At 52.9% G+C, this 27830-nt stretch overlaps 2 protein-coding genes across 3 annotated transcripts in view; both read right to left on the bottom strand.

Annotated features, from left to right (window-relative positions):
- DHRSX (dehydrogenase/reductase X-linked) overlaps positions 1 to 27802 on the bottom strand; it is a 139265-nt gene extending 111463 nt beyond the window's left edge. Inside the window, exons 1-2 of the mRNA XM_080794980.1 lie at positions 27612 to 27802; positions 1945 to 2052 (exon numbers count right to left, since the gene is read on the bottom strand). Of these exons, the coding sequence (XP_080651106.1) occupies positions 1945 to 2052; positions 27612 to 27720 (217 nt within the window). The 5' untranslated portion in view covers positions 27721 to 27802. The remainder of the gene's footprint in view (positions 1 to 1944; positions 2053 to 27611) is intronic.
- Positions 18516 to 27752, bottom strand: ZBED1 (zinc finger BED-type containing 1). Of its 2 annotated transcripts, none has more exons than XM_080794978.1 (2): positions 27612 to 27752; positions 18516 to 21889 (listed from the first exon to the last, which is right to left on the bottom strand). In XM_080794978.1, exon 2 carries the CDS (start codon positions 21834 to 21836, stop codon positions 19749 to 19751), a length of 2088 nt encoding a protein of 695 aa, XP_080651104.1. In that variant the 5' UTR covers positions 21837 to 21889; positions 27612 to 27752; the 3' UTR covers positions 18516 to 19748. The 2 variants fall into 2 exon arrangements, with proteins under 2 accessions (XP_080651104.1, XP_080651105.1); XM_080794979.1 differs by lacking the exon at positions 27612 to 27752 and adding an exon at positions 27008 to 27132.
- Positions 27803 to 27830: the final 28 nt, after the last annotated feature.

A 27830-nucleotide genomic window follows, 5' to 3' on the forward strand; every position in this document is an offset into this window, starting at 1 on the left:
AACTGTTCTATCATTTCCACATTGATTCAGACAACAGGGATGTGGACCCATCTCTGAAGAAAAAAAAAACACAGATGAGGAAAATAGTAACGTCCACCAAGAAGTAATCGTCCCCTCCCAAAGCCTGGCCAATGTATACCGTTCTGAAGACCAGTTTGCTCGTGAGAGAAAGATGCCTACGTGGGTCCATGAGGGAGGAAACACTGAAGAAACCGCACTTTTTCAAAAGGGAGACACATGGGAAGGACCAGGCAATACAAAAATTTTAAGTTGTGGTGTCATGTTGTACAAAAGTGAGAAGAAAAAATCAAAGTTAGGAGCATGAGTCCATTTGATTATGGGAATGAACAGCTAAGTACACCCATGTGAGTCACGCCTCTGTGAGGACAAGAGAAGGCCACACTGGCTAGACGTGGGGGCTCTCCATCTGGGTTAAGAGCCCCCTCGGAGATACCCTCCCCCATGGAACTCAGGGGTCTTTGAGTTTTTTTTTTTTTTTTTTTTTAAAGATTTTATTTATTTATTTCACAGACAGAGATCACGAGTAGGCAGAGAGGCAGGCAGAGAGAGAGGGAGAAGCAGGCTCCCTGCTGAGCAGAGAGCCCGACGCGGGGCTCGATCCCAGGACCCTGGGATCATGACCTGAGCCGAAGGCAGAGGCTTTAACCCACTGAGCCACCCAGGCGCCCCAGGGGTCTTTGAGTTTTAACACGAGCAATCAACGTCATCATGGCGGCCAACCCCAATGTCTTGTCCAAATGTGGACAAGACACAGAAGTAAGAGCAGGGTCTATGATTTGGCCACCGACACAAACCAGGGATATTTTCAGACCCAAGTCAAGGTGTTGAAGCTGTCTCAAAATAAGGTTTAAGATCATCACAGTTTCCAACCAGTAGGAGCTATGGAACCCACCAGGATGTCATGTTATTTGTCCTAGAAAGATTTCATGTCTATAATCATGTGGCAAGTTTGTGTTCTTACATATTTTTATATCTCCATCTCAATATCATTTGGTTTATAATGTTGTGGATTTTAGTTTGCGTATTTAGGCATCACTAGATGTCTCTGGGGTCCAAGGACCGAGCTTGTCGAGAACCAGGAAGGAGTGGAACACATTCATGTTTACATACCCTGCCCCAACTATAGATTCTGACCCAAAATTATCCTTCAAAAAATGACGGTGGGCAAAATATGGAGGAAAAAAATGGGAGAAAGGAAGAAATAAATCACTATTGAATAAGTAAATGACCATGGGTAACATTACGTAAAAAGTCTTAAGTGAAAACAATCTTTAACACCTAAAACCAGATGTATAATATGATTTCTGTAAAAACAGACACCACAAAAGGTATTAATTTAATGCAAATGATGTCAATAGGAGACACAGTTCACACGAAGTGTTTTTTTTTTTGTAAAGGTAAAGTGCACAGTATCATTTTTCCCAGCAGATTAAAAATTCTACCCCCAATTCACCGGGAAAATGAACAAAAGTACCATGGGTTCGTCTGAACTCTGTTCGCTTTCCCAGGCAAAGAAAATACCTTCGTTTTCAAAGAGGAGTTAGACGCCAGGGTAAGGAGCAGAGAGAGCGTTTCACAAGAAGAATGGACAATGTAGTCTATGGGATGCGGCTGCAAAGGAAGCAAGTCTTTGAATACCTGTTCCAAGTCGACACTGGGTAGGTTGTGTCTTCCCCAAATTTGTATGTAGAGGCCCGGACCCCATAGGTGTTCAGAACCTGACCTTCTTTGGAGAGGGTGTCTTTAAAGAGGTGGTTAGGGTCAAATGAGGCCAATGACGTGAGACCTCATTGCACTAGGACCGAAGTCCTTCTAAGGGCATCCTTACGTGTCTCCCAAATGGGTTTTACCTACAAGCAAATCACTGTTTGTATATGAGCCAACGACGCAGTAGCCTCCATTAGCCAACAACACAATCATCACCTATGATCACACGCATGCCGAGTCTCGCCAGATGCCTTGCCGTGGCGTAGCCGATTCCATGTGTGCCTCCAGTCACTACAGCAACGCGGTCGGGTTGTGGGGCCAAAACTGGAGAAGAAGAAAGGGAAAAAAAAAAACATATCAGTGAGTTTTCGAAGCGGATTGGCTGGATTAGTCCCGAGTCATCCCAACCCGGTCAACGACACCCGACAAACGCTTGCTCATCCCCAGCTGAGGTCTGGGCAGGAACCAACTGGAGTATCAGCACGATGATTGGCAGAAAGGTCGGGAGCCAACGTGGGAGTAGCATTGATGAGCGTGGATGACACCCCAGGATCAATACTCCCAGGCAACATGGGGCAGGATGTAGGTTTTACTATTACTCAGGTATGGAGGAGGACAACAGACCGGAGGATGAATGCCTGCCGTTGTGACTAGTTTGTAGAACACAGTTTCCAAGAAGAAGGGGCATGCACGCCACACCACCCCCCCAAGGGGAAAGCAGCAGGGTGGGTCAGGAGGCAGAGGGACACGGAAGCATGGACAAGAATCCCTATTGTGGGAAGAAATGGGTCAGGGAAGCAGGCTCAGCAGGTTTCGGATGGGCTGGTGCGAATAACTTCAGCAGATTCTGGGTCACAGGGGCTGTCCCTACGTGTGTGTCCCTGGCCCTGCGGTGGTTTGTGTGGGCAGGGTAGACACTGGCCAACAACGTGGTCACGGACGTGGTGGCGCGAGGGCTGTGGATTGCCTGGTTTGCGTTGGAACGCTGTGCTCCTGAGAGAGTCACATGCTATCTCCAGGAACCGGCCAGCCCTGGGAGCTGTAGCATTCGATGAAGGTGACAAAGATGAACTTTTTATTTTATTTTAGATTTATTTATTTATTTGAGAGAGAGACAAGTGCACACGCAGGAGAGGCAGAGGAGAATCTCAAGCAGACTGCACACTGATCATAGAGCCCAATGCAGGGCTGGATCTCACACCCCTGAGATCGTGACCTGAGCAGCAACCAAGAGTCAGACGCTTAACCGAATGAGCCACCCAAGCACCCCAAAGATGGACTTTTTAATAAATGGTGTTGGAACGTGTAAATAGACATTAATAAAAAAAGGCAAAATTAGACCCATCTACACATCAAAATTAACCATGGGGTAGAAGTTACACAATGAACATATTAGGGGCAAAAAAGCATGAATCCATTTATCTTAACCTCAGAGTATGAAAGGTCTTCCTAATCACAAATCAAAGTTGAGAAGAATAAGTAGATAAATTTTGCTATCAAAATAATCTTGCATAGAAAAAACAAAACACACCAAAAGCAAAGTTCAAAGTAAATGATATATTAAAAAAAAAAAAACCTTACAACCCTGATCACATGCAAAAGGCTATTTTCCTACTATGTAAAGAGTTCTGACAAATCAAGACTAATAACACTCTAAGAAAAAAAAAGGGTGAACATAACTGTGTATATGAAAACATACGACACAGTCCTTACAAAGGCATGTGAGATTTTACCCAATGAGAGACATGTTCACGAGAACTCACTGAGACGCCATTGGACTTGACAAGAACAAGGACTTTGACACCATGCTTCTCTGTCACAGTGCTCGCGAGCAGGGGCTCATGTATGCCGTGGGCAGGAATGCAAGAGCGGAAAACCCCCATGTGGGTGGGGGTCCTTGGGTAATATCTAAGTGCAACCTGAAACACATTCTCGTTGTTGCAGCAAAATCACTTCCAGGAATGTGTCCCGGAAATCCACGGTAGGCCCCCCCCATTTCTCCCTGCAGCTGTGTCGCTGGTGTCCACAGTCACGCAGACACCAGTCAGCAGCCCTGAGTGGCCCGTGAGTGCAGGTGAGCAACTCCACCTGCAGTCACGATGGGCTGGGAACACATGTGTAACATTGGAAAGGTGATCATTTGGGGGTTCTCAAGCTCACAGGGGTGCTCCCAACTGGGCGTTCACAACCCCTGTGATAAACTACGAAGGTATTAGGGAATAATGCCCTGAAACAGCTCATGGTCCTGTGGGACGTCATGCAAGCACTAAGAGCTCGTGTGTGCTTCTAAGTGTGGTATCTGCATCCATGCGGGAGTCTCTCTGCTGTTGGGAAGAATCCCCATGCAACATGGTGGCCATTCCCAGTCAAGACTTTGTCTCAGTCCTACGGGCCCAGGGGTGCTCATTTATGCTCAGGATCCCATCCAGAAGCCTTTTGTGTGCCCTACGTGGGAAGAACAGCCCTCTGTACCTGTGTGCTTGGGCTGGCCTGCCCTCCCCCATCAGCCAGGGTTGCCTGGGGGCACACACCTCCTCACAGATTCCCTGTTCCTCACCGCCTGGCCCAATGGCAGACATCAGGCTGGTGCTGCATGAATGTTCACGGACTTAATGAGCTAATCCATCAATCACTGGATCAAACACAGACAGAAGGTCACACCCACCCCAAAAGACCAAAGGAAATGTGCCATGATGTAAATGTGGGTATCTCCTCCTAAAATTCACGTGTTGAAGGCCAACCCTCCCATGGGATGGGATTGGAGGTGGGGGTGTTTGGGAGGTGACCAGGTCATGAGGGTGGACGTGGGGGTCTTTGGGAGGTGATCAGCTGATGAAGGTGGAGGTCGCGGTCTTTAGAAGTTCACCAAGTCATGAGGGCAGAGCCTCCATGATGGAATTAGTGTCCTTATAAAGGAGACCAAGGAGACTCCAGGCCCCTTCGACTGTGCATGGACCCAGCCAGAACGCCATCTACAAATCCATTCCAGCAGATCCTTAATTTCGGACATCCAGCCACCCCAGTGGTGGGGAGTAAGTGTCTGCTGCTGAAACCCCCCCCCCAAGTCAATCCATGGTGTGGTTGTTATGGTGCCCCAAATGGGCTAAGACAAGATGCCCTGCCGGATGCTCAGGACACAATGAGAAACAGAAGCACAGAAGGAACGGGCATGATGACAGAGCAACGTCTACACCGCCCATCCAGGAACAGGGGGGAGCCCCAAGAAACCACGTGACCACCAGGACCCAGTTTGACGCCTTAGCTTCTAAGTGAGAAATGGACACAGGAACCCTGAACCACCTTCAATGCCAAGAGCAGCAGGTGGTCTTCCAGAATGCTCTCCCGAGGACAGCATTGTCATCTTCACAAAGAACGCTCCTTGGGCTTACGTACTAAGTACGAAAGGTACTCGCAGGGATCAGAGGCAGGAGGCGCAGAATGGACACCCTACTCCAAGCCACCATGACGTTTCAGGGCTAACAGAGCGAGTCCATGAAATGTCCTTCCAGGCCCGTGGTTGTTTGCTCCACACCCTGAAGGTTGTTTCCTACCCAACGTGTCTGCATCCAGGGTCATCTTCCACTTGGCCAGAACAAGGACGGCACAGGTCCTCAGAATGTCTGCTCCCAAGGCCATGATGCGCCAAGCAAGTGGGATCGGCTTCCTGCCAAGCATGGCTCAGCCCACTCGGGGGTCCCTGAAGTTATCTCCCAGCTGATACCACCACAGTGGCGAGAACAGGGTGCCCCAAAGCCAGTAATTATTGGCTGTACCCCAGAAATATATGCCCTGGCTGGTGAAGACAGGACGGGACTCGTTTACAGTGAAAACCCGCACAGCCGTTTCCATGCCGATCTATAAATAAACAGATGCACATACACTTCAGCAACAACTGTGATTTACGAGACACAAGAATCACCAAAAGTGTGATAAATGGCACCAACCGCTCGAGGTCATGAGTATTGTTTCCGGACATAAAAACTTACAGTGGAAAACTTAATTTTGCAAGACAGCTGTTACTAAGCCTTCCCCTACCGCGTATTACTTGCCCTTTGGAAAAAGAACACTTGTATTTTCCCAACTTCAAATTTTAAACACATGTGTTCCCCAGCCATTAAGCTTCCCAGGATTCATCCAAATAAAAAGAAACAATTTGAAATTTAAAAAAAAAAATTAAGGTTAAATGTTGAATGTGCCAAAGTACAATGTACAAGAGTTGGTTATACAATGCACGTGAATAAAGGATGGGGGCAATTGATCAAATCCTAAAACTCAGTCCCTGTGATAGATTTGAATCAGCCAAGAAGATTAAAAATCGTCTGCAGCTCTGCTGGTCGTAAGACCCCCGCCGTGGAGCTCCGAGGGCAAATTCAGGTCTGAGCTTCCTAGCAGCCAAAGAGAAAAGGGAAATAATGCCAGAGATGGCTCTCAGCAGCTGATTCAGTGCATCCCCCCCACAACCGGGCCTCATATTGGCTTAAATATACACTGTTTTCTGTCACTGGGCTCCAACACAGCCATCCCCCCCAACAGAAATTCCCTTCCGTCATCCGTGCTTAGAGGTCTTAGCCATCCATCCTGTTGTGTGTGGCTTAAGATTCCCCCTCTCCTGGTGACACTGTTGAGATCCTTCTGTCCCTGGAGAGTTGGTATTGGCTTGGAGTTGCACAGGGCACTCACTGATGTTGAACAAATACAGGTGTCTGGGCTTGCAGAGAATGGGGCGGGAGGGATGGACACCCCAAGTGCATGGGGACTCCCCGTGCCCAGCCGCACCTGGATCCCTGCAGAGGGCATGAGAATGGGAGCTCCATCTACATAGGTAGGAATGTGACAGCCATATGCTTCTGATTGAAACAGGTCTCCCCTGTGCAACTTCTAGACTCTGCAATTAACTCTGAAATCCCCACACTGTAAAGATTTCCCTCCCTAATGTGGGTGGGCCCCATCTAATCAGCTGATGGTGTTCATAGCATAAAGACGGATTACCCGTCCCCACTCCCACCTCTGCCCCGACAAGAATCCATTTCCCAGGAGACAGATTCAAACTGTAAACGTGCCCTGTGTTTCTACCCTGCAGCATTTGGGTTTAACAAGTCTCTGTAGTTGTATGAGCCGATTCCTTAAAATGATTAAAATTAAAATATTTATGTGTGTGTGTGTATAAACATATACACATAGAGAGGGAGGTGATATATCATATATATATGTTTATATATATATAAAGAGAGGGATGATAGGTAAGATGGATGATGATGGACGGAGACGTAGATGAATCGATGGATGGAAGGATGATGGGTGGAGAGATGGATGGGTAGATAGAATGGGTAGATGGACAGATGATGGATGGATAGATGGGTGGATGGATGGATAGACGGATGGATGGATGATGGCTGGATAGATGGATGGGTGGATAGAAGGATGGACAGGTGGGTAGAAGGGTGGATGGATGGATGGATGAATGGATAGGTAGGTGGATAGATGGATGGATAGACAGATAGGCCAATGCTGGTTCCCCCGAGGCCTCTTTCCTTGGCGTGTAGACCCTGTGTTCTCCCTGTGTCCTCACATGGTTGTCCCTCTGTGCGTGTCTGTGTCCACATCCCCTCTTCTTATAAGGACCCCAGTCCTATGGGATCAGGGCCCACCCTACTGCCCTCATCTTAACTTACCACCTGCAGAGACCCCATTTCCAAATAAGATCCCCTTCACAGGTACCAGGGGCTAAGAATTCAACATATCTTTTTTGGGGGGGAGGCACAATTCAAACCCTAGAAATTGGTGCACATGCATGCACACATCTGTGCAAGGCCACCCCAGCCTGGCTAGCGAGGCTCCCAAGGAGCACGGGTGAGTCAGCTCCTCTCCCTGCTCCTTTATATCCCAGACGTGAGTCAGCTCCAACCCAGATGCCTTCAATGCTTCCCCCAAAACCCGGCTGCAAACAGACACAGGGGATCCCTGTCCATCTCCTCACGTGCCACTCTGTGTCCTGCACACCAGCACCCACCATCGCCGAGTCCCACAGGCCAGCTCACCTCCAACAGACATCGGGGGAGCGCTGGGGAGGTGGCAGCTGGGAGCTGATCGGTCTGTACAGGGACAGCAGCTGCTGCGGACACAGCGGGAGGCCGCCCAGGGTCATGGCTCACGCCTTCCTCCCCGAACCGCCCAGCTGATGTCCTTGGGGGGCAAGCCCACGACTCAAATGACAAGAAAAGCAACGCGCACCTCCCAAGCCCGTTTGCTTGGCAAAGGAGTGATGTTTGCAGGCCGAGCAGAGAAGGAGCTCCCATCCTGAGCCCGGACTATGTTTAGAGCCCTCGTGGCTCATTATTCTTTTTTAAGAACTGAAATGTGGCGGGTTGACCTCATGCTTCCGCGAGGGCCAGCTTGTAGGGAAGCAATTGTATGTCAGGTCTCTGTATCCTCATCTCACTGACCACAGCACAGGAAATAAGACATGCCTCCAACAGCTAAAGATTGGAGATATTTAAAAATACTGATAAAATAATCCACATATGCAAATACCCAAAATATCAAAATCTTGGAATCATTTAGAGATTGAAATATTCAAATAACTGAAATATTCGAATACTTGAAGGATTTAAAATTATTTAACTATTGGGATTATTTTTTGTTTTATCTATGTACTTATTGTTTATTTAAATAATTCCATTCAAATAATTTAAGTTTTGACATATTTGGAAGATTTACAATATTCTTTAAATAACTTGCAGATTCAAATACTTGAGCCCCTTGAAATATTTTAAAAAATAATTTACATACTCAGACACTTGAAAGATTTAAAATACAGTTGAAATAATTTACAGATTCGGATACTTGCCATGTTTAAAATATTCTTTAATTTACATAGATACTTGAACTGTTTAAAATATTGTGAGTGATTTAAATATTTAAACATTTCAAATATTTAAAAATCCGATCGTAAACACAGAAGGGGAGGCGGGGGTGGTTGGATCACGCCGCGACCATGTCTTTTCTAAGACCGCGCAGAATCCGTGCGGATAACGCGGAGCACGTCGAGAAAGGGTTTCATCCGAAGGAGTCGAAAGTCCGTCAGGTAACATGTAAAGGCAAACGACAGGATGCGGGGCGTAGAAAAAGGGCTGCGACCTTGCCCGTAAAGGGGTCTTGTAAAAGGATATGCGCATCTCCTCTCCTCTTCCCTTCCAAAGACGCAAAGAAAACGAACAAGGGATTCATGGATAAGTGAATAAAACACGCCCGCGTAAAACAGCGTTGAAACGCACTCCTGTAAGTACACACGAAGAAAGGAAGACAACTGACTCGTGGTCAACCATGGCGATCAACTGCACGCTCGCACCAGAACGAGTCACTGGGCACCAAGACTCTGTCCTTTTAGCAGATGAGCTGCCGAGGGCTGTGCAAAGCAGACGTGTGCGTTTTCTCTCTGACCCAGCAGCTCTCATGCTGAGAGCTGCTCCCACAGACGCACTCCCACGGGTACGCAAAGATGCTCGAACATAAAAAGACACCTTGCCTGCCCTGTTGATAAGACAAAGATCGTCGGTGTGAATGTCATTTTATGCAAAGACTCTTTACAGGTGTTCTTGCGAAAGAAAGCCTTATTGTTCGAGAGACAGCTGGGAGGACCCTCCAGTGGAATTATGCCGAGTTTGGAGTGGGGGTAAAAAGAAAAAAAAAAAAAAAGGCAATTTTAAAAGGTTGCCTTGTGTGTGACTCCATTTATGTGACATTCTTGAAATGATGGCATTGTGGAAACGGAGAGCCGATGAGTGGCTGGCTGCGGGTACAGCATGGATGGACGTAGGAAGGAGGAGGTAGCAAAGCTATAGGAGGGGAACATTTGGGAATCTGGGGGCAGGGAACATGCCTGTGTCGTGACACAGGGGGGATGGTCACCCCCCCCCAATGACTGGAGGGATGCACCATCCTTCATGTGCAAGGACATCCCAGATGGCTCACCCCACCACCGCACACGTGGCTGCCCATGAAAACAAGGAAATATGGATAAAACAGCAATGATTGTATCCCTGCACCCACGAGGGTTGGGATCACGTACTTTACAGCTTTGTAACTTTTATCCCTGGAGGGAAACCAGGGAAAGGGTACACAAGGTTTCTCCATATTCTTTCTTGCAACTGGACAGGAACTACAGGGTTCTGCAAAAAGTCTAATAAGCTCAGTTCATATAATACGTTCTGCTTTTCAAAACACAAATTTAAAAACAAAGAAGTCTTTGTCCCATGGCTTCTGTCCCGTTGTGTTGGAAATGCCTCATGGACGTGGGAGGGTCTCACAGGCATTCCGTCCTCCTTTATGGAAACGCAAGCCAAAACCACAGTGAGATATCACTTTAGGTCCACTCGCATGGGTCTTATTTTGGAAGCAGTGAAAACATCACTGAGCAAATGTTGAAGAGCACGGAGGGAAACTGGGACCATCCTGCATGGCTGGTGGGCACGGAACATGCTGTGGGTACTATGGAAAAGAAGTGGGGAAACCACATGGCCCGGCGATCCCACTCCTCGCTCTCTATCTATCCAGGACACAGGGAAGCAGGTGTTCACATGCATATGCACATGGGAAGGCCCAGGGCAGCATTACTCACGGTAGCCAGGGAGATGTGAGCATCCAAGTGCCCACCAATGCACAGGGGTCCATCCATGGATGGACTACAACTCAGCCATGAAAAGGAACAGCACTCTGACACCTGCTGCCTCGTGGAGGTTACCATGAGGACACGATGCTCAGGGATGGAAGCCACACTCCCAAGACCACACAGGACATGATTCCATTTCTATGAAATACTCGGTACAGGAAAATAAGACAACCACCATGTCAAGAATGTGCCCGTGAGTTTTCTGAAATTCTCTACCCACTAGATGTGTGTGATGTCTTGCCAACTAACCTCCATAAAACTGGGGGAGAAAATCCAATAACAGGTTCATATGCGTTACGAGAAAGGGAATGAGCTGGAGGCCAGGTCAATCAAGCTTATATGAGAAACAGTATTTGGGTCATGCCTGACTCTTGATTTTTGGCTCAAGTCGTGATCTCAGGCTCTGGGCTCAGCAGAGAATCTGCTTGAGATACTCTCTCTCTGTCTGCCCCCCCCCCCACAGCTCTTTCTCCCTCAAAAAAATAAATAAATCTTTAAAAAACAAAATTAAGAAAAAGAAACAGTGTTTACAACATCACAGTCAAGAAAGGGACCATCCAAACAAAGCCAAGTATTTTCCATGCACAAATCCTTCGATTCCAATAAAACGCAGAGAAAGGATCCAAGGGAAAAAGATAAGAGACAAATTACAATGTAATGCAGAATTGTGTTTGAAAGGCATTCACGTTACAAAGTGATAAGTGAAAACATCAGAGAAAGATCCCCCCCCCCAAAAAAAAATCACATCCACCAGCAAAGGGGAGGTCAGACTGTTTTCTCACAAAGTCTTCGACTGATCGGACAAGGCCCACCGGCACTAAACAGAGTCATCTACGGAATTCAAAGTTAAGGCATCGACATAGGCATGGTGACCAAAGGTGACATGCGTTTTGCACGAGACGGAGATGCTTGGCGATGGCGTCCTACCATACGATGCAGTAAAAGACTTGTAGACATGCGCTCTCCAGACTGGAAGGGGTCCAGCCCCATGTCCCTTACACATAAAGGATGCATTAGCCAAGGGTCTCCCAAGAAACACACAAGAAGACTAAGAGGAGAGACAGTGATTTAATTTAAGGGATTGGTTCATGTAACTGTGTGTATTTGAGTCTCTATAGTGCAGGGTCGGGCAGGAGGCTGAGACCCAGGGATGAGCTAAAGTCGCAGCCAGAGTCCAAAGGCCTCCTGGAGACAGAATTTCCTCTTTGTCTGGGAAGGTCAGTCTGTTTTCTCACAAACCCTTCAGCTGATCAGACAAGGCCCACCGATCCAAGGGAAAAAGATAAGATTCCAACTAGTATGTAATGCAGGATTGTGTTTGGAAGGCATTCATGTCACAGAGCAATAAATCAAAGCATGATAGCAACATTTAAAAAAAAAAATCACATCCACCAGCAAAGGGGAGGTCAGACTGTTTTCTCAAAAAGTCTTCAACTGATTGGACAAGGCCCACCTGCACGGGGGAGATTTAGCTGCAGAATTCAAAGTTCAGGCATCAACGTGGGCATGGTGACCAAAGGTTGACACGTGTTTTGCACAAAGTGGAGATGCTTGGCAATGGAGTCCTACCATACGATGCAGTAAAACATTTGTAAACATGCACTCTCCAGATTGGAAGGGGTCCAGCCCCGTGTCCCTTACACATAAAGTATGTATTATTCAAGGTTCTGCCGAAAAGCACACCAAAAGAGACTAAGCAGAGACACAAAGATTTAATTTAAGGAATTGGTTCATGCAACTGTGTCTCTATTCCACAGGATCGGCCAGGAGCCTGAGACTCAGGGATGAGCTAAAGTGGCAGCCAGAGTCCAAAGGTCTCCTGGAGACAGAATTCCCTCTTTGTCTGGGAAGGTCAGTCTGTTTTCTCACAAAGCCTTCAACTGATCGGACCAGGCCCACCAGTCCAAGGGAAAAAGATAAGAGTCCAACTAGGACATAATGCAGGATTATGTTTGAAAGACGTTCATGTTGTAGAGCGATAAATCAAAGTGTCACTGACAAAGTCAACAACAACAACACAAAAAATCACATCTACCAGCAAAGGGGAGATCAGTCTGTGTGCTCACAAAGCCTTCCACTGATTGGACGAGGCCCACCGTGACCCCAGAGAGAGTCATCTGCTTTACTCAAAGGCTACGGATTGCAAGGTTAACCTCATCTAACCATACCACCCTAGCAACACCTAAACTAGTGTTTGACCACATGTGTGCACGCGTGGTCCAGCCAAGACGACATAAAATTAACCGTCACCATAAACACTCATTCCATGCAACCAGGTGTCGATGGACAGCCATCATCCAGAAGCTTGGACCCCCTAAGGGAGTGAGCTCCTTTGCGAGCAAAGCTACTGCCTCCAGCAAGGACAAAGGATGGACTAGAGCAGTAGTCTCCAAAACGGCGCTGGATGGAAGCCAAGACCCAGACGCCCTGTGCACAGCAGGCTCCCTGGAAAGGCAGGAGCTCCTTGTTGAATGCGCCGGTGGAGTGAAGCTTGAGGTCAGAAACAAAAATGGCAGGGACCCAGGCGGGGGACGGCCAGCTGAGCCAGAGAAGCATGAATGGGGCACCAAGATGGTGCCACTGGGGTGGACAGTGGCTCATCCTCGTGAGCGGAGGACCGGGTGTTCAGCACATGCCAGCACGTCTCGACATCAGGTGAAGATGTCCTGCTGCCTTCGATGGCAGTAGCAGACGGAGAGCTGGAGCCGGCCACTGGGCTCTCTTGCCTTGCCCAAGCTTGCCGTGAGGGGGTCCTGAGCCTTCCATCCCAGAGCCGCAGCCCTAAGGACCATAACCGCCACCCAGTTCAACACACATGGGAGGCTCACCGTGACCGTGCAGCACAGAGAACAAGCTCACTGCCCCTGCTGCATCCCAGACATGGTCTGAAATCACGAGATGGGGCAAGGAGCGGGGCTGGAATTACCTCCCTAATGAACGAGCCCTCCCCAGACCCAGGCTCTTGGCCAACTGCACACCCACTGTGCAGTGACGAACTCGTGCTGCAGCCACATCAAGCTGTCCTTCCCAGATGCTGTTTTGCCCCAGGGAAGTGTCCTCTGTAATGTGTGGTCCACTCAGGGAAGGGGAATATAATTCAGTACTAAACAGCAATGAGCTACCAATAAGCCGTGAAAAGCCACCAAGTTACCTCACATGCATCCTGAGAAGGGAAGGGAGTCGGCCTGCAGGCTCCCTCCTGCATGATTCTGGCTCTAGGATGTTCCCGAAAAGGCAAAACGGCAGAGACAGAAGCAAGATTTGCGGTCGGCAGGGGATGTGGGAGGGAGGGATCAGAAAATGCAGCCCTGAGGATTTTTAGGGAGGTACCAGTCGTCTGCGTGACGCTATAATGATACACACGTGTCATCGCACAGGTCTGCAAACCCCACAGTATGCAGAACCCCAAAAAGAAGCTGTAGCGTAAAGCACGCCAGTGGTGCTAAGGACATGTCTACGTGTGTTTGCCGATGGTAGGAAATGTGCTGTCTCTGGGGCAGGTACGGATGCGGGGGAGGCTGTGCCTCTGTGTGGTCATGGGGGTCCACGGGGGATTTCTGCATGTTCCCCTCAGTGTTGCTGCTGGACGTCTTTAATTGCATTCTGGATATATTTTTATTGTAGGGTGCACCTAAAATTGCTCTTAAAAAAATAAATTAAAAAAACAAACAAACAAAAAAACATGATGTTGAGGAAGGGTGAACACCCAACGACATAGCCGTCTGGGGAGAAGCCCCTGTGGTGTGAGGATAAATGGGAAGAAGAAAACATGCCCCGTGTGGGAAACACAGAGGGTATTTTCTAGGTGTGATGTTGGTATTCCCAAGGAGGAAAGTAGGGCGAGTGGGTATGAGCTCCACCCCTACTCTGCACTGAAGGCAACCCGTGAGCACGTTGGAAAGCAGTGTGGTTCCTGGGGAGCATGGGTGGCAGACGTGATGGTCGGGACCCAGCCCAGCTGCACCCACTCAGGAGCTCGAGGGAACCATCTCACGTAAGGGTTCGTCACACGTGGGTTGAGGGAAGCCCAGAGAGCTGATTATGCATTCCCCCTGGGTGTGTCTCTCCGCAAGGGTGTTTCTAGAAGAGATTAGCATCGGATCTGGTGCACTGAGTAAAGCCGAGGGCCTTCTGCACTGTGGGTGGGCCTCGTCTAATCAGTCGACGGTCTGAAAAGCATCAAAGAACATGGAGGGAGGGGAAGAATGCGCCACACGAGCTATTGGTCCTGTTTCTCTGCACAACCCTGATTCACACAGCCTGAATAACTAACACCCTAGAAAGGAGCAGTAAAACCAACACACATTTATTTCTCAAGGTCCTGAAGGCTGGAAGTGTGAGATCCTGATGCCACCTGACCCACTGCCTGATGAAAACCCACCCCTCGGTTTGTCAGTTCTGTTCGCTCTGACCTCACGATGGAGAAACAGAGCCCCAGCATCTCTGCAGACCTCCTTCCTCCATGAACATCACTCCCCACTCTCCCTTCCTTGACTCCCAATTATGTATCTGCATCTCCTGTCCTTCCACGTGTCTAGGCTTAACACATCCAAACTCCCTACTGGGGTGGCCAGGAAAAGACAAGACCAGGGAAGGGCTCAGCCAGCCCACTGCCCAGCCCCTCGCCAGCCCCTCCAAAGGGGTGTCCTTCATGCCGGACACCCACCAGGCAGCCTGTTGCTGGTTTGGATGCTCCCACTCAGGTGTCTTTGCCCTGCCGGGACCTCCCCACATGCGCCCCACTAGAGAACCCCTCTCCAGGCTCACAGCCGAGCTGTGAGGAGCAGGCTCCTCTTTGGGGAGGTCCTAAGGCAGGCCAACATCCACTCTGCTCATCCCCTGTAGGGCCCTGCCTCAGTGTCCCCTCCAGGTGGCCGACTTTGCAGTCTGGTGACCTGACCCTAATGTCCTACACCTCCCTAGCCCAGTATGTGAAGGGCTGGGAGCCACACCCACCTAGGAGGCAGGGGCCGGGCACTGAGTGCAGGCTGATGCTCGACCCAACTCTCCTGATGCAGAAGCTTGAAAGGTCCAGTCTTTGGAGGTTTCCTGTGACCTGGGGAGGCCGGACCATAGGATTCACATGGTTCCTTCCAGTGTGATATGAAAGTGGTCAAAATTGCAAAATCCATAACACGTCAATCAGTGACAGCTGTTCCATAAGGAAACATCAACCCATTAAAAGTCATGGAGGTAGAATAAAGGTCACTCGATGCACCTTCAGTTTAACCACAAAAGCACAGGATAGATGGATGGATGGATGGATGTGTGGATGTGTGGATGTGTGGATGGATGTGTGGATGTGTGGATGGATGGATGGATGGATGGATGGATGTGTGGATGGGTGGGTGGATGAATGGATGGCTGGATGGGTGGATGCATGGATGGGTGGATGGATGTGTGGGTGGGTGGATGGATGGATGGATGGATGGACGGATGTGTGGATGGGTGTGTGGGTGGATGGATGGACGGATGGACGGATGGATGGGTGGATGGATGGACGGACGGATGTGTGGATGGGTGGGTGGGTGGATGGATGGATGGATGGATGGGTGGATGGATGGATGGATGTACGGATGGATGGGTGGATGGATGGATGGATGGATGGACGGATGTGTGGATGGGTGGGTGGATGGATGGATGGATGGATGGGTGGATGGATGGATGGACGGATGTGTGGATGGGTGGGTGGATGGATGGATGTGTGGATGTGTGGATGGATGGATGGACAGATGTGTGGATGGGTGGGTGGATGAATGGATGGGTGGATGGGTGGATGGATGGATGGATGGATAGATGGATGGATGGATGGATGTGTGGATGTGTGGATGTGTGGGTGTGTGGATGGATGGATGGATGGATGGAAAACTGGATGGATGGATGGACGGATGTCTGGATGGGTGGGTGGATGGATGAATGGGTGGGATGGATGGGTGGGTGGATGAATGGGTGGGATGGATGGGTGGGTGGATGGATGGATGGATGGATGGACGGATAGATGGATAGATGGATGGATGGGTAGGCAGGTGGAAGAATGGGTGAGTAGATGGATAGAAGGATAGACGGATGGAAAAAGGGGTGGGTGGATGATGGATTGACAATTAATAGATACGTGATAGATAACACATAGAAACGTAGATAATTGATATGCAAGTAGAATATACACATAAAGAGGATGAGACAGGATATACATACATGTATGGAATCCCTTTGATGCAGACACGGAATCACAAGGCTTACTACGGACGTAAGCCACTAGGCAGGGATGTAATCACGGTGAAATTTCCAGCTGCCCGCTAAGGACAGTGCTGATGTCCCTGATACTGTGCATGAGGCACCATCTTTCCTGCCCGCTGTGCAGTCAATGGGTCCTTTCCAGGAAAACCCAGCCACGAACTTCCCAGGAAAAGAAGCCTCCTCAAGCACCGTCCCCCACAACCCTGAACATCTGAGATGAGAACCAAGGGTGCCGTCACTCCACAATATAAACTCTCCAGAAGCACCGCGCTCTGTAGGTTCTAACAGAGAACACGACGGCCCATTCCTGCCAGGAAGCCCCTTCCTCAGCACGTGCCATCTGCCACCTGCAAAATGCGTGTCCTGTCCCTTGTCTCCACAAGAAGGAAGCATGTCTGGGACAACCAAGAAGCCGAACTGGTTGGATGAGCATCTCGAGCTTGTCTGTCACCAGAGGTCTGAGTTCTGAGTGGATATTCTGAGAATCCTCCCAGAATAACAAAGGCAACATTACCAACCAACCAAGGGGCTGCACAGAGCCCTCCCAACCTTGAGTAAACAGACTCCAGGGTCTTGACATGTAGAGGCACCCGGGGAACCCAGGGACGACACAGGTTTGGAATCACGGATCCCACAAGGGAGCCTGGGTCTGTGTTTCTGGCAAGCAGAGCTGGTCCACACCGCCTATCAGGCCATGTCCTGGGAAGTGGGATGTGGGCACAGCATTATATCAGACAGCTGAGATGCCCGTGAGCTAACAGGATGGGACGGGTGTGCGTGCCTCGGGACCCGGAGGACAGGACGGCGGGCTTCCTAGGAACTGTTGTGCTAAATCCTAAATGGGTCTCGTGTTTGCAGATGGTTGGAGCAACGTCAGAAAGGCAGGGACGTTTTGTGGAAGATATGCAAGGGAGACTGGGGTCTGTAGCATGCCGTGTGCAGAGTCACGGGACCATGGCCACATCCTGTTGCCACCACGTGCTCCAAGAAGCCACAAATACCTCATTTCTCAGGCACAACAGGAACCAGATCTGCCGCAGGTCCTGAGAGCCCGTCACACAGAACGACACGAAGTGGGACTGAGCCTACATGACACTCAAGATCCAACTCCGGGAAGCCCCCCTGATTAACTCCCACAACAACAACAACAACAACACAGCTCAGACTTAGGGCTTTAGAGTAAGACATGAGCATACATGTGAGGAAGCCGAGCGGGGTGCAGACCTAGACAGGAGAATCATGTGGGCTGCGGGCTGTGTGCGTAGCAGCCGTGGTCGGGGACAGGCACATTCGGTGCCCACCAGACACGGCCAAGGGCATGCTCCCTGGGGAGCATCGGACATCGGCTATGTCAGGGACCGTGGCCGAAAAGTGGCCCCTCTCAACTCCACATGCCTGTGTGTGAAAAGGAAATATTTATGTAGCCCCCACCTAGCAACAAGGCAACCAATTTCCTGCAGGAAGAGAAGGTCAGCCGGTGCCGACTGCCGCACCGTGTCCGTTTGTCTTGTCTGTGGGGTGCCTTGTGGGAAAAGGAGGGAGGACAAGCTGGACAACACCCAGATGCCTGTACAAAACGAAAAGTCCACGCTCACCACTCAGAAAGGCCCAGGCTCGTAAAACCATTCTCCTGCGAACACGAGCCGGTGAAGTAAAATGTAAGACGCCTGCTCCCCGGCATCGCGTCACCAAGTGGCGGCCTTATTTACGTACATTTTGGGATGTGCAAGTATCCAGAATGGATCAGACCCTTTGCCATGTGCAAGGACCCCAGCACAAAGCACCATGGACTCTGTTCTTGGTGGCCCGGAAAAGTCTTCGGAGAAAGCAACCAAAGCCTCCCTCCTGGTTAGTCGCAATGAAAACACATCAGACCAATGAATGAGGAGCTCATCCGCTTCTTGGGTTTATTGAACAAGAGTCAAATTCGAAAGCGTTAAATAAGAAAAAACGAAAAAAAAAAAAACCCACAAAAAATAGATCCCGTGAGGAAGGCTCAACCCCAGTCAGATGTGTCAAGATACAGGTCTCGCCCCTGGTCGACACCATGGCGGGGGGTAACCCCCCCAGGACACGGACACATCCGCCTCCTTTAAAGTCTGTGATAGTCTTGGAGGTGCTCGGCCACGCAGAACGTTGCCAGCAGCTGGGGTCCCCGCGCACAGCCGGAGCGACCCCAAAATCAAGGCGAAACTGTCCCATTGTCTGCTTTTTAAAAATCAGTGGGCCCCTGTGGTGTGGCCTTGAAAAGACAGAATGCAAGAGTCCGTGGCCCCCTGGAGAAACCGAAATCACCCTCGGCACACTGGGTCCCTGGTAATTTTGGAAAGCAGGGCTCCCGAGGGCAGGGGGCCTGGTGGTCATCCTGGGGACACGTACACACTCACACACACACACATGCCTGCACACACACGCACACGCGAGAACAGTCAGGACCCGAGCCCAGCGGCATCGCCGGGACCACACGCAGAAAGCAAACTGCAGCAAGGGTACAAAAGGCAGAAGACACCTCTTTTCCTGCGTTGTCCCCACGGCCCCCTTTCACGCTTTGCACCAAACCTAAAGCTCGTGGTTCCTCCACTCGGGGCGCGTGGGTTGGAGCGTGGCATCCCCCCGCCGTGCCAAAGGCAAGGCGCGCACTTCCGCTGGATAGTAAACATGAGCTCACGAGCGCAACAGGTCTGCGAAGGCCTTTGGAAGGCATGTGGGCTGGGAACGATGCGGGAGTTTGGATGTTTTTCAGGGGTTTACCGCAAACCCCCTGATGGAGACTAGGACGGCCTTGGGAGCGGAATTAATTGATGTAGGAGGGAAGGGGGCTCCCTCCCTCCGGCCGTCTCTCCCTGCGGGCTGTACTGCTGCCGGACTTGTTATCGGCAATCAGCAGCCAGCAGGTGCACAAGGGGACTTCTAGAACTTTCCCTCACTGTTTCTGCCCCTTCGCTGGGCCGCGAATGCGCTCGCAGACGGAAGGCGCGGCAGCCCCATCTTCCTCTCCTGTGCGTTTGCTGCCCCTCGCAAGGCCACCCACGCCTACGCGCACGGTGGGTATTTACAGCAGAGCGCCCCACGGGGGGGCCGGCGCCACGGTGACCCACCCCCACCCCGCCGGCACCTACACGAAGCCGCTGTCCCTGATCCCAAAGAAGCCGGCGTGCACGGCGTCCCCGAGGGGGAACACCTGCTCGTGGTCCAGGCCCCACTCCCCCTCGTCCTCGTCCTCGGGCTCGGCCTCCGCGCCGCTGCGCGCGTTCTCGTACAGGAAAATCTGCTCGTCCACGTGCGCCGGGGCCAGCCTGTTCCTCTTGGCGCTGACCACGTTGGCGGAGGTGCCGAAGAGCCGCTCCGGGAAGACGCGCGTGGCCGCCACGCACCAATATTTCTGCAGCACCTTGGGCAGCACGGGGAAGAGCGCCAGGCGGTCGGACCACCACTTGAGGGGGTCCTCGTTGAGGCCCAGCACCTTCTGCGACTTGAAGTTGCTGAGTTCCTCCACCACCTGCGCGTGCCACTCCTCCTGGTCCTCCACGCCCCCCGTCTGGCAGAAGATCTCGGCCAGCATGCTGTTGATGACGCTGGTGGGCGGCGGCGTGGACGCCAGCACCAACTTCTTCACCGGCGGCTCCTCGGGCAGCGCGTACATCTTGTCCTCCGCCGCCCGGTAGCCGCCGCCGTCCTTGACCTTGTCCAGCAGGCCCTTGGCCTCCTCCACCACCCTGTTCTCCACCTGCTGCCTCTCGAAGGCGGACAGGAAGGGCAGGCGCTTGTAGCGGGGGTCCAGGAAGGTGGCCACGTTCAGGAACATGTCGATCTCGGGCGCCTCCTGGTAGGTCTTGGACAGCTCCTTGGCGATGACCTCCTTGGCCATGCTGAGCTCCTTACAGTCGGTCTCCTTGATGTTCAGGGTGGTGTTCAGCAGCATGTGCAAGAGGGGCTTCACCATGCTGATGGTGGGGTACTTGGAGGCGGAGAGCATCTCGGCCACCTGCTTGAAGGGCTGCAGCAGCTCCACCAGGCCCTCGATGGTGGCCCACTCGGCGGCCTCCAGCATCAGGTGGTGGTTGTTGCTGTCCTCCACCAGCACGCCCGCAATGACGAACTGCTGCTCCTTGAGGCGCTGGAGCATGGCCAGCGTGCTACCCCACCAGGACACGCGGTTGCTGACCAGCATACAGTGCGCCATGTTCTGCTGCTTCTGCTTCTCATAGAGCATGTACATGGCCACCGTGGACTGCTGGAAGTACTCCACCAGCTTGCGGCAGCGGGCCAGCAGCCCGGCCAGCTTCGGCAGCTGCAGGGCCTGCTGGATGCCCGCGTTGAACGTGTGTCCCAGGCAGGGCATCTGCACCGAGATGTCCAGCAGGGAGCACGCCTTCACGATGTCCTTGCCGCAGTCCGTGGTGGCCCCGAACACCTTCGCGCTGATGCCCCACTCAATGAAGGCCTCGTACAGGACCCTGGTGATGGACTCGGCCGTGTTGTCCTCGGGGACCTCGAAGGTCTTCAGGCAGCGGGAGCCCACGGACAGGCAGCCGGGGGCCCCGCCACCCAGGAAGTGGGCGGCCAGCGTGACATAGGCTCGATTCTGGTTCTCGCTCCTCCACATGTCCGTGGAGATGCCGCACCAGGACGCGTCGCTGAGCTCCTTGAGGACGGCCTCGCGGAGGGCACCGTACTTCTCGGGGATGGCTTTGCTGCACAAGTATTTCCTGCTGGGCAGCTCGTACCTGGGGTCGGCCGTCTTCAGCAACACCTTGAATGTGGGCTCGTCCACAATGGACGCGGGGTACAGGCCCTCACAGATGAGGCCGATGACGGCAGCCGTGAGCTCCTGCTGCCGCTTGCTCTCGTGGGCGTGGCCGGCCTTGGTGGCCAGCGTGTCCGGCGGGGTCAGCTGCGACGCCTCAGGCTTCAGCTTGGAGAAGGCGGTGGCGAAGGCCTCGCGCATCTGCTCCGTGTTGCTCTTGACGAACTCACAGAACTCGTCGGGGTGATTCTTCTCCAGGTGATAGGAGAGGTTGGACGTGTTGCCGGAATAGGCGATCTGGGCCATGCAGATGCGACAGTATATCTTCTTCCACTGCAAAATGCATCCCTCGGCGTTGGTGTCGAAGCCAAAGTACTTCCACACTTTGCTCTTGGCGCGCGGGTGGGCCACTAGCTTGAGGTCTGTCTGGGACGGGTCTAGGCCTTTCGCCTCCATGGCTGCTGCGCCGCGGCCCGCCTGCGGGGCCTCCACTCATTCCTGCGCACCTGCTGAGAAGCAGCAAGACAAACACAGCATGAGAACGGGTCCAGGCACAGGGGGGTGCCCTGCCAGGAGCGAACGCACGCCACATGCCGAAGCAGCTGTCTCCAAGCCGCAGGGCAGAGGGACCCCACGGGGCCGCCTTTCTGGGTGCGCATGGCCTTGGGAAAGCGGAGGGTGCGCTCTAGATGAGCGCCTCTTTGCTGCAGGTCACTCCTAGGTGCGGGTGCGCAGCGACTCCAAGCGTCTGAAAACGTGCGTATCTGAGCTCCAACGCGCGCACGACTCCACGACGCTGAAAACGTGCGCATCTGAGCTCTTATGCGCGCACGAGTCCACGACGCTGAAAACGTGCGCATCTGAGCTCCTACGCGCGCAGGAGTCCGCGCGGCTGAAAACATGCGCGTCTTTGAGTTTCTCAGTCTTTAGAGCACCTGGCCCACCTCGGCTGTTTACCGTTTCCTGTGCTAGGCCGTCCACCATCTCGCCACCAGCCAGGCAGGGTCACTTTCGGGGGGAACGAACTGCTGGCGGCCCGCCGAAGCCTACGTGCCCCAGCTCGGCTGCCAACCCAGGAGAACCCACCAGCACCAGCACCTCGAGCCTCCTTGTGAGCCACAGTGTGAGGCACCACATCCCCGAGGTTGGTCCCGGGTATCCAAGAAGCAAAAACGGTTTTTAATTCGGACAAAGAGGTCTTTAAGTCGGCTAAGAGGCATGGCAACTTTTATTTTCCTCCAAATTTTAAGTTTTCTTTTTTTTTTTTTTCTCCCCAAATTTTACGTTTTCCAAATGATGCCTTTTGGAACGTGGCATGTGGTCGTTTTATCTTTGGCACATCCGTCATCCGTGACTTTAGTGGGATGGTAATGGACATCTTGATCCTGTGAAAGGAGCTTCTGAGGACGCCCACCGGGGGCAGTCATACCTGTGCGCACAGATACGCATTTGCTGCGCCCTGGTTTCAGCATCACCAGGCTCTCAAAGGGGAGTTGTTGACCTAGGAGCCAAGCCCCCCAAGGTTCCCATGGTCCCTGATGCCCCCTCGTCCTGTCCCACGGAGCCACCGATCAGGGTGAACAGCAGCTGGGTTCTATTCAAAGGTGTGTGTTAAGTCTGCCACTTTCCAATGCACCGTACAGTGCTCAGGGGGTTAAAAACAAACCGCATCAACCAGGCATTTTCGGAGTATTGGGAGTATGTCCAGAACGCAATCTCGATGTCTACGGGGGAGGACAGAGTGCCGCCCACCAGAACTCGGGCACTCACAGAACCTGTGAATGGAACCTTATTTGAAACAGGACCCAGGTGTGATTAAGGGAAATGTCATAAGGTCATGGGAGGGATGTGGGCCCAAGCCAGGAGCCCCAAGAAGCTGAAAAGAGCAGGAAGGACCCGCTCCTAGAGCTTGTCGAAGGAGCATGGCCCTGCCCCGCCTGGATCTCAGACTCTGGTGTCCAGAGCTGGGAAAGGATGCATTTTTGACCTTTTAAGCCAATGGTACTAAGGTAAGGCTTACTCAGAGCATTCTTAAGGGTAAAACCTTAAAAGACACTGACGTCAACGTCAAGCTAGAAATGCCCCCCAGGTCGGACAGACAGCCACACCGCGCCATGATGGCCCGCATGAGGTCTTCCTGGAAGACGTCACAACACCCAGGCTAAAGGGGCATCATGGTACCTGGGCTGGACAGAGGACGTTGTCACTGTGACCAACTGCAGGGCGAGCACGGAGAGACGAGGCCCAGGGTCTCCGGCACAGGTGGAGGGGATCCGACACAGCCACAGCTTGCAGAAAGAGGACCCCCAAAGCTGCACCTTCCACAAGCCCAGTCAGATCACCTAGGTCACAATCTTTGGGGCCCCCCAGGAAGCAGGGGACAAGGAGGGGAGGTTTCCCGTGAGCCCCTGGACGGCCGCTGGGCAGGGCTGTCTTCCCGCCACCATCTGTACCGCTCGGCTCACAGTGGCGCCGGTCAGGGTCACCAGTAAACGTTTCTTCAACGCAGGCTCTCTGCACTCATCCTGGCAGGTGGTCCAGCACCTCCGGGGAATCATCCCCAAGCCCTTCCTGGGGGTCCTGAGTTTTGCAGCAAAAGCAGCCGGTTTCTTCCCACACTGCCAAACAGCACATCCCAGGGAAAGCAGACACAGCAGGACGGAGAGCCTCCCGCCTTCCCCGCGCCCGAACGGAGCCCGAGGCCAGCAAACACAGACCATAGGGTCACCGCGCTCACTAGCCTACTCTGTGCCTTGGAGAGCCCTCGGTCATGCAGAATGGAGTTATTTAGCATCTGAAAAACCCGTATCACTGGTAGTTACCCGCAACTGGCTTGTCTTTGTGATTTTAAACTTGATCTGAAATAGGTTTTAAATTTCTGGCTTAATTCCTGGCCGGCAAAACTGGCCTAAACAAATGGTCGTTTGGGGTCCTCCCTTTTTTTGGAGAGGAAAGGGACTCTCGATCATGAAGTTGGAATACCCCCGATTTCACCTCCCTAGAGACACCGTCTGTGTCCACGTGCACCCAAAAGCAACCAGAATTCACTCTCTCTGGATAGGTGCTCTAACACCCTGTCGTCTGGAAACGAGGAGTCCTCCCAAAATAGCTCGGTAAGTGGGCCGGCTGACATAGTTTGAGGTGGGCATGGCCTCCATAGGTTTAGCACACATGAGCGAGTCCATTTTCCATACCAGGGAGCCTGCCTACTTCCCACGGAATTTGTTTGTAGGATTTTACTTATTTACTTGAGAGAAACGGCACAAGCAGGGGGAGCAGGAGGCAGAGGCAGAGGGAGAAGTTTCTCCACCAAGCAAGGAACCCGATGTGGGACTCGATCCCAGGACCCTGGGATCATGATCCGAGTGGAAGGCAGATGCTTCACCGACGGAGCCACGCACGCGTCCCCCCCACCCCGCCCCCGGAATTTTTAAGGAAAATCCCATCCAAAATCCTAACTGTGCTCCAAAAAGCACACCGAACAGTGTCTCCATTTCAGAACACACTGATGCATCGAGATGTTTCATTTCCCACAGGCGACCCTTGTTGATCCTGCCCACGTGACCACGCGTCTACACATCGGGGCAACTTGGAGCAGCACGCAGGCCGGAGCTTGAGTTTTGGGGTCACGTTCGGATACAAAATGCGGTCATCGGATCGTGTATTTTAAGATACGATGAAGAGACACACCTCACCGTGTGGGCCACCTGGATACAGTCTTGGGAAGACAGAGAACCTGGAAATCAGACCGTCTGGAAAAAGGCACAACCATCAATCCTGAGTCCCTAAAGGATCTTGCTTTTGGACAAATGTTAAGAAAACAAGACATTTTAACATTTAGGACGGCTGCACTCTTATCTCTTCCTTTCTTCCTACAATCTAAGAGGCAGCAGACCTGGTAGGTGCCTCACACATTCCCCTTTCTAAAAGGTCCAAGACCATCCTCCTGGTCCTGGGATTGAAAAAAAAAAAAAAAAGAAAGAAAGAAAAAAGTTGAGTTACTTCCAACTGGAAATGGGAACTGGGTCTTTGTTACTGCTTAGTTGGAAGCCTAGGGCAGAGTTCAATGGCTCTTGTCCAAACGCCCAGTGCCGTGACAGGCAGATCAGAAAAGCTTTAAAAGGCAAAGCAATGGTTTGCCGCTTGGGGACGTGGGCCACGAGCAGACCCACGGCGGGGACGCGCTCCCCCCGGACCTAAAATCGTTTCTGAGACGACAGACAGGTTGGGGCTCACGGAGGGCCAGCAGGAAAAAGTTCGTCCTTATGTATACAGGATCGTCTTCTGGAACACACAGAAGGATTCCTCTGGCTGGCACATGCCTTCACGAGGACTCTGTATTTCCACAGATTTTTGTTTTGTTTGTTTTAAATCAACAAGTAGAAAGAACAGAGCCCGCCATCCCCGTCTACACACCTACACACGGCAAACAAGTTTTGCAAACACACGTTTCGGTGTGCCCGCGCAGGGACATTACGTCCAAGGCTAAATTCCATTCCCAGATCGACCCCGTCTTGCCAGGAAGCTCCCCATACCGGCTCCTAGGCAGGTGACAAGACCCGTCTCAGAGCGAAACCGCACGGGTCCCTGGAAGCCATGGTACTCTATGGGTCTGGGGTGGTTTCTCGTTGTTCCTCAATTTACAAGCTGATTGAAAAGACACATGGTGACTTCCTAATACATACAGGAATGTTTTAAGGGGAAAAAAAGAAAACCGCACAAATTCCACTGTTATCACACAAGTTAAAAGCTCTGCTCAAGAAAAACAGAGTCATTTCCCTGGGTGGAGGTCTGGGAAGGTCGGGCTCACTGAAAAATGTCTTGTTCCTACTCAGAGCTGAGGTTTTCCAAGTGTGATCCTCCCCTCCTCCTTAATGGGTAGACAAAGGAATTCAGAGGCACAGTTGACCCCTGGAACCACGTGGGGGCCGACACACACTGAAAAATCCGCTTATAACTTCGGAGGGCCCCCAAAACATCACCAGGAGAAGCCCGTCCAGAAACCTGACCCAGGGCACACAGCGTGCACTCACACGTGATTTTGTGTATTGTCAACCGTGGATGCTGGGTTCTCACAAGGAAGGAGGGGAGAGGAGGAAATGTGATGAAAAACTCGTAAGGGAGGGAAAAATGCACTTATGGGATCGTGCAGTACGTATCCAAAAAAAAAAAAAAAGGCAACCAAAAACACACAAAAAAAGAAAAGGAACGTGTAAGTGAAGGTGGGCACTTCGCAGCAGCGCTGATCGAAGGTCAAGTGTACTTTGGCGAGGATAGATGGTGCGTGTGCAGCTCTACGCGGAGAGTCCGCAGAGGCGAGCCGATCCCCTCGCACACTGTGTAACGGCACAAGTAGCGCTCAGAGGGCGGCTCTCCTCGTAGGCCCGGCAGGAACGAGCTTGGCTACCAGGCAGCTGCCCACCCCAGTTCCCACTGAAAACCTTGTTTTGGAAAACACTTATTTGTCCCCTAAAAATAAACTGCCATGTCTGCGCCCACAGACGAGGGCTCTGGGGCGTCCCCGCGCCGCCGCGCACGCAGAAAGGCCTCCGGGATTGTGGCTCGGCGGCCCCGGGCACGCGTCTGTGCAGACCCGGGGCGCACGCCCGAGGGCCCGCGGGGCTTACCAGAGCTCGAGCGGGTCCCGACCCCGAGGCCTGCGGAGCGCGCGGCGGTGTTCCGGGCAGCGGCGCGGAGTCGGCTCCCGGCAGGCAGCGGTCCCCATAGCACCGGCCGCGCTCCCCAGTGCCCCGGCCGCGCTGGGCCCCGCGGCGCCGCGGCCAGGCCTTCCGGGAAGGCCGCTGCCGCCTCAGCCCCGGCTGGGGCGGTGCGGGGGGACCTCCGGGGCTTCCCCGCCGCGCTCCCGGCCCGCGCGCGCCTTCCGCACGACCCCCGCCGGCGCGCGCACAGCCCGAGGTCGGGGGGCGCGGGGGGCGCGGGGCGCGCGCGGGCCCGGCCGTGACCCCGGAGGCCCAGGTCGCGGGCTTCCGGCAGACCCCGGCCCCGGGGCAGGCGCGAGCGGGCCGCCGAGACGCGCGCGCACGAGAGGCTCCCGGGGCGCGCTCGGCCTCCCCAGCCCCCGCCGCGCGCCTCCCCCGCCGCCGGCCCGCCCGCGCCCCCCGCCCCGGGCCCCGCCGCGCGAGGAGCGCGCCTCCGCCCGCGGTCGCCCCCGCCCCCGCCGCCCCCGCCCCTGCCCTCGGCCCCCCGCCCGCGCGCCCGCGCCCTGCTGACCTGGTTCCGCGAAGCCCCCGCGGCAGCGCCGCAGCAGCTGCGCCAGGACCACCGCCGCGCCCACCGCGTAGACCCGCAGGGCCGCCCGCGCCGCAGACAAAGGCGACATGGCTGCCCGGACGCCGCTTCCGCGCCGCCCGCCGCCGCCCGCCCCCGGGACCCGGCGCGACACCGGCCGGCGGAAACGCGCCCGCGCGGCCCGCCCTCCGCGCCCGCCCG

Source organism: Martes martes (genome assembly GCF_963455335.1).
Source record: "Martes martes genome assembly, chromosome: X".
Taxonomy (NCBI): domain Eukaryota; kingdom Metazoa; phylum Chordata; class Mammalia; order Carnivora; family Mustelidae; genus Martes; species Martes martes.

Coding starts and splice junctions, on each gene's coding strand:
- ZBED1 (XM_080794978.1), bottom strand. CDS start 21,836: ATGGAGGCGAAAGGCCTAGACCCGTCCCAGACAGACCTCAAGCTAGTG.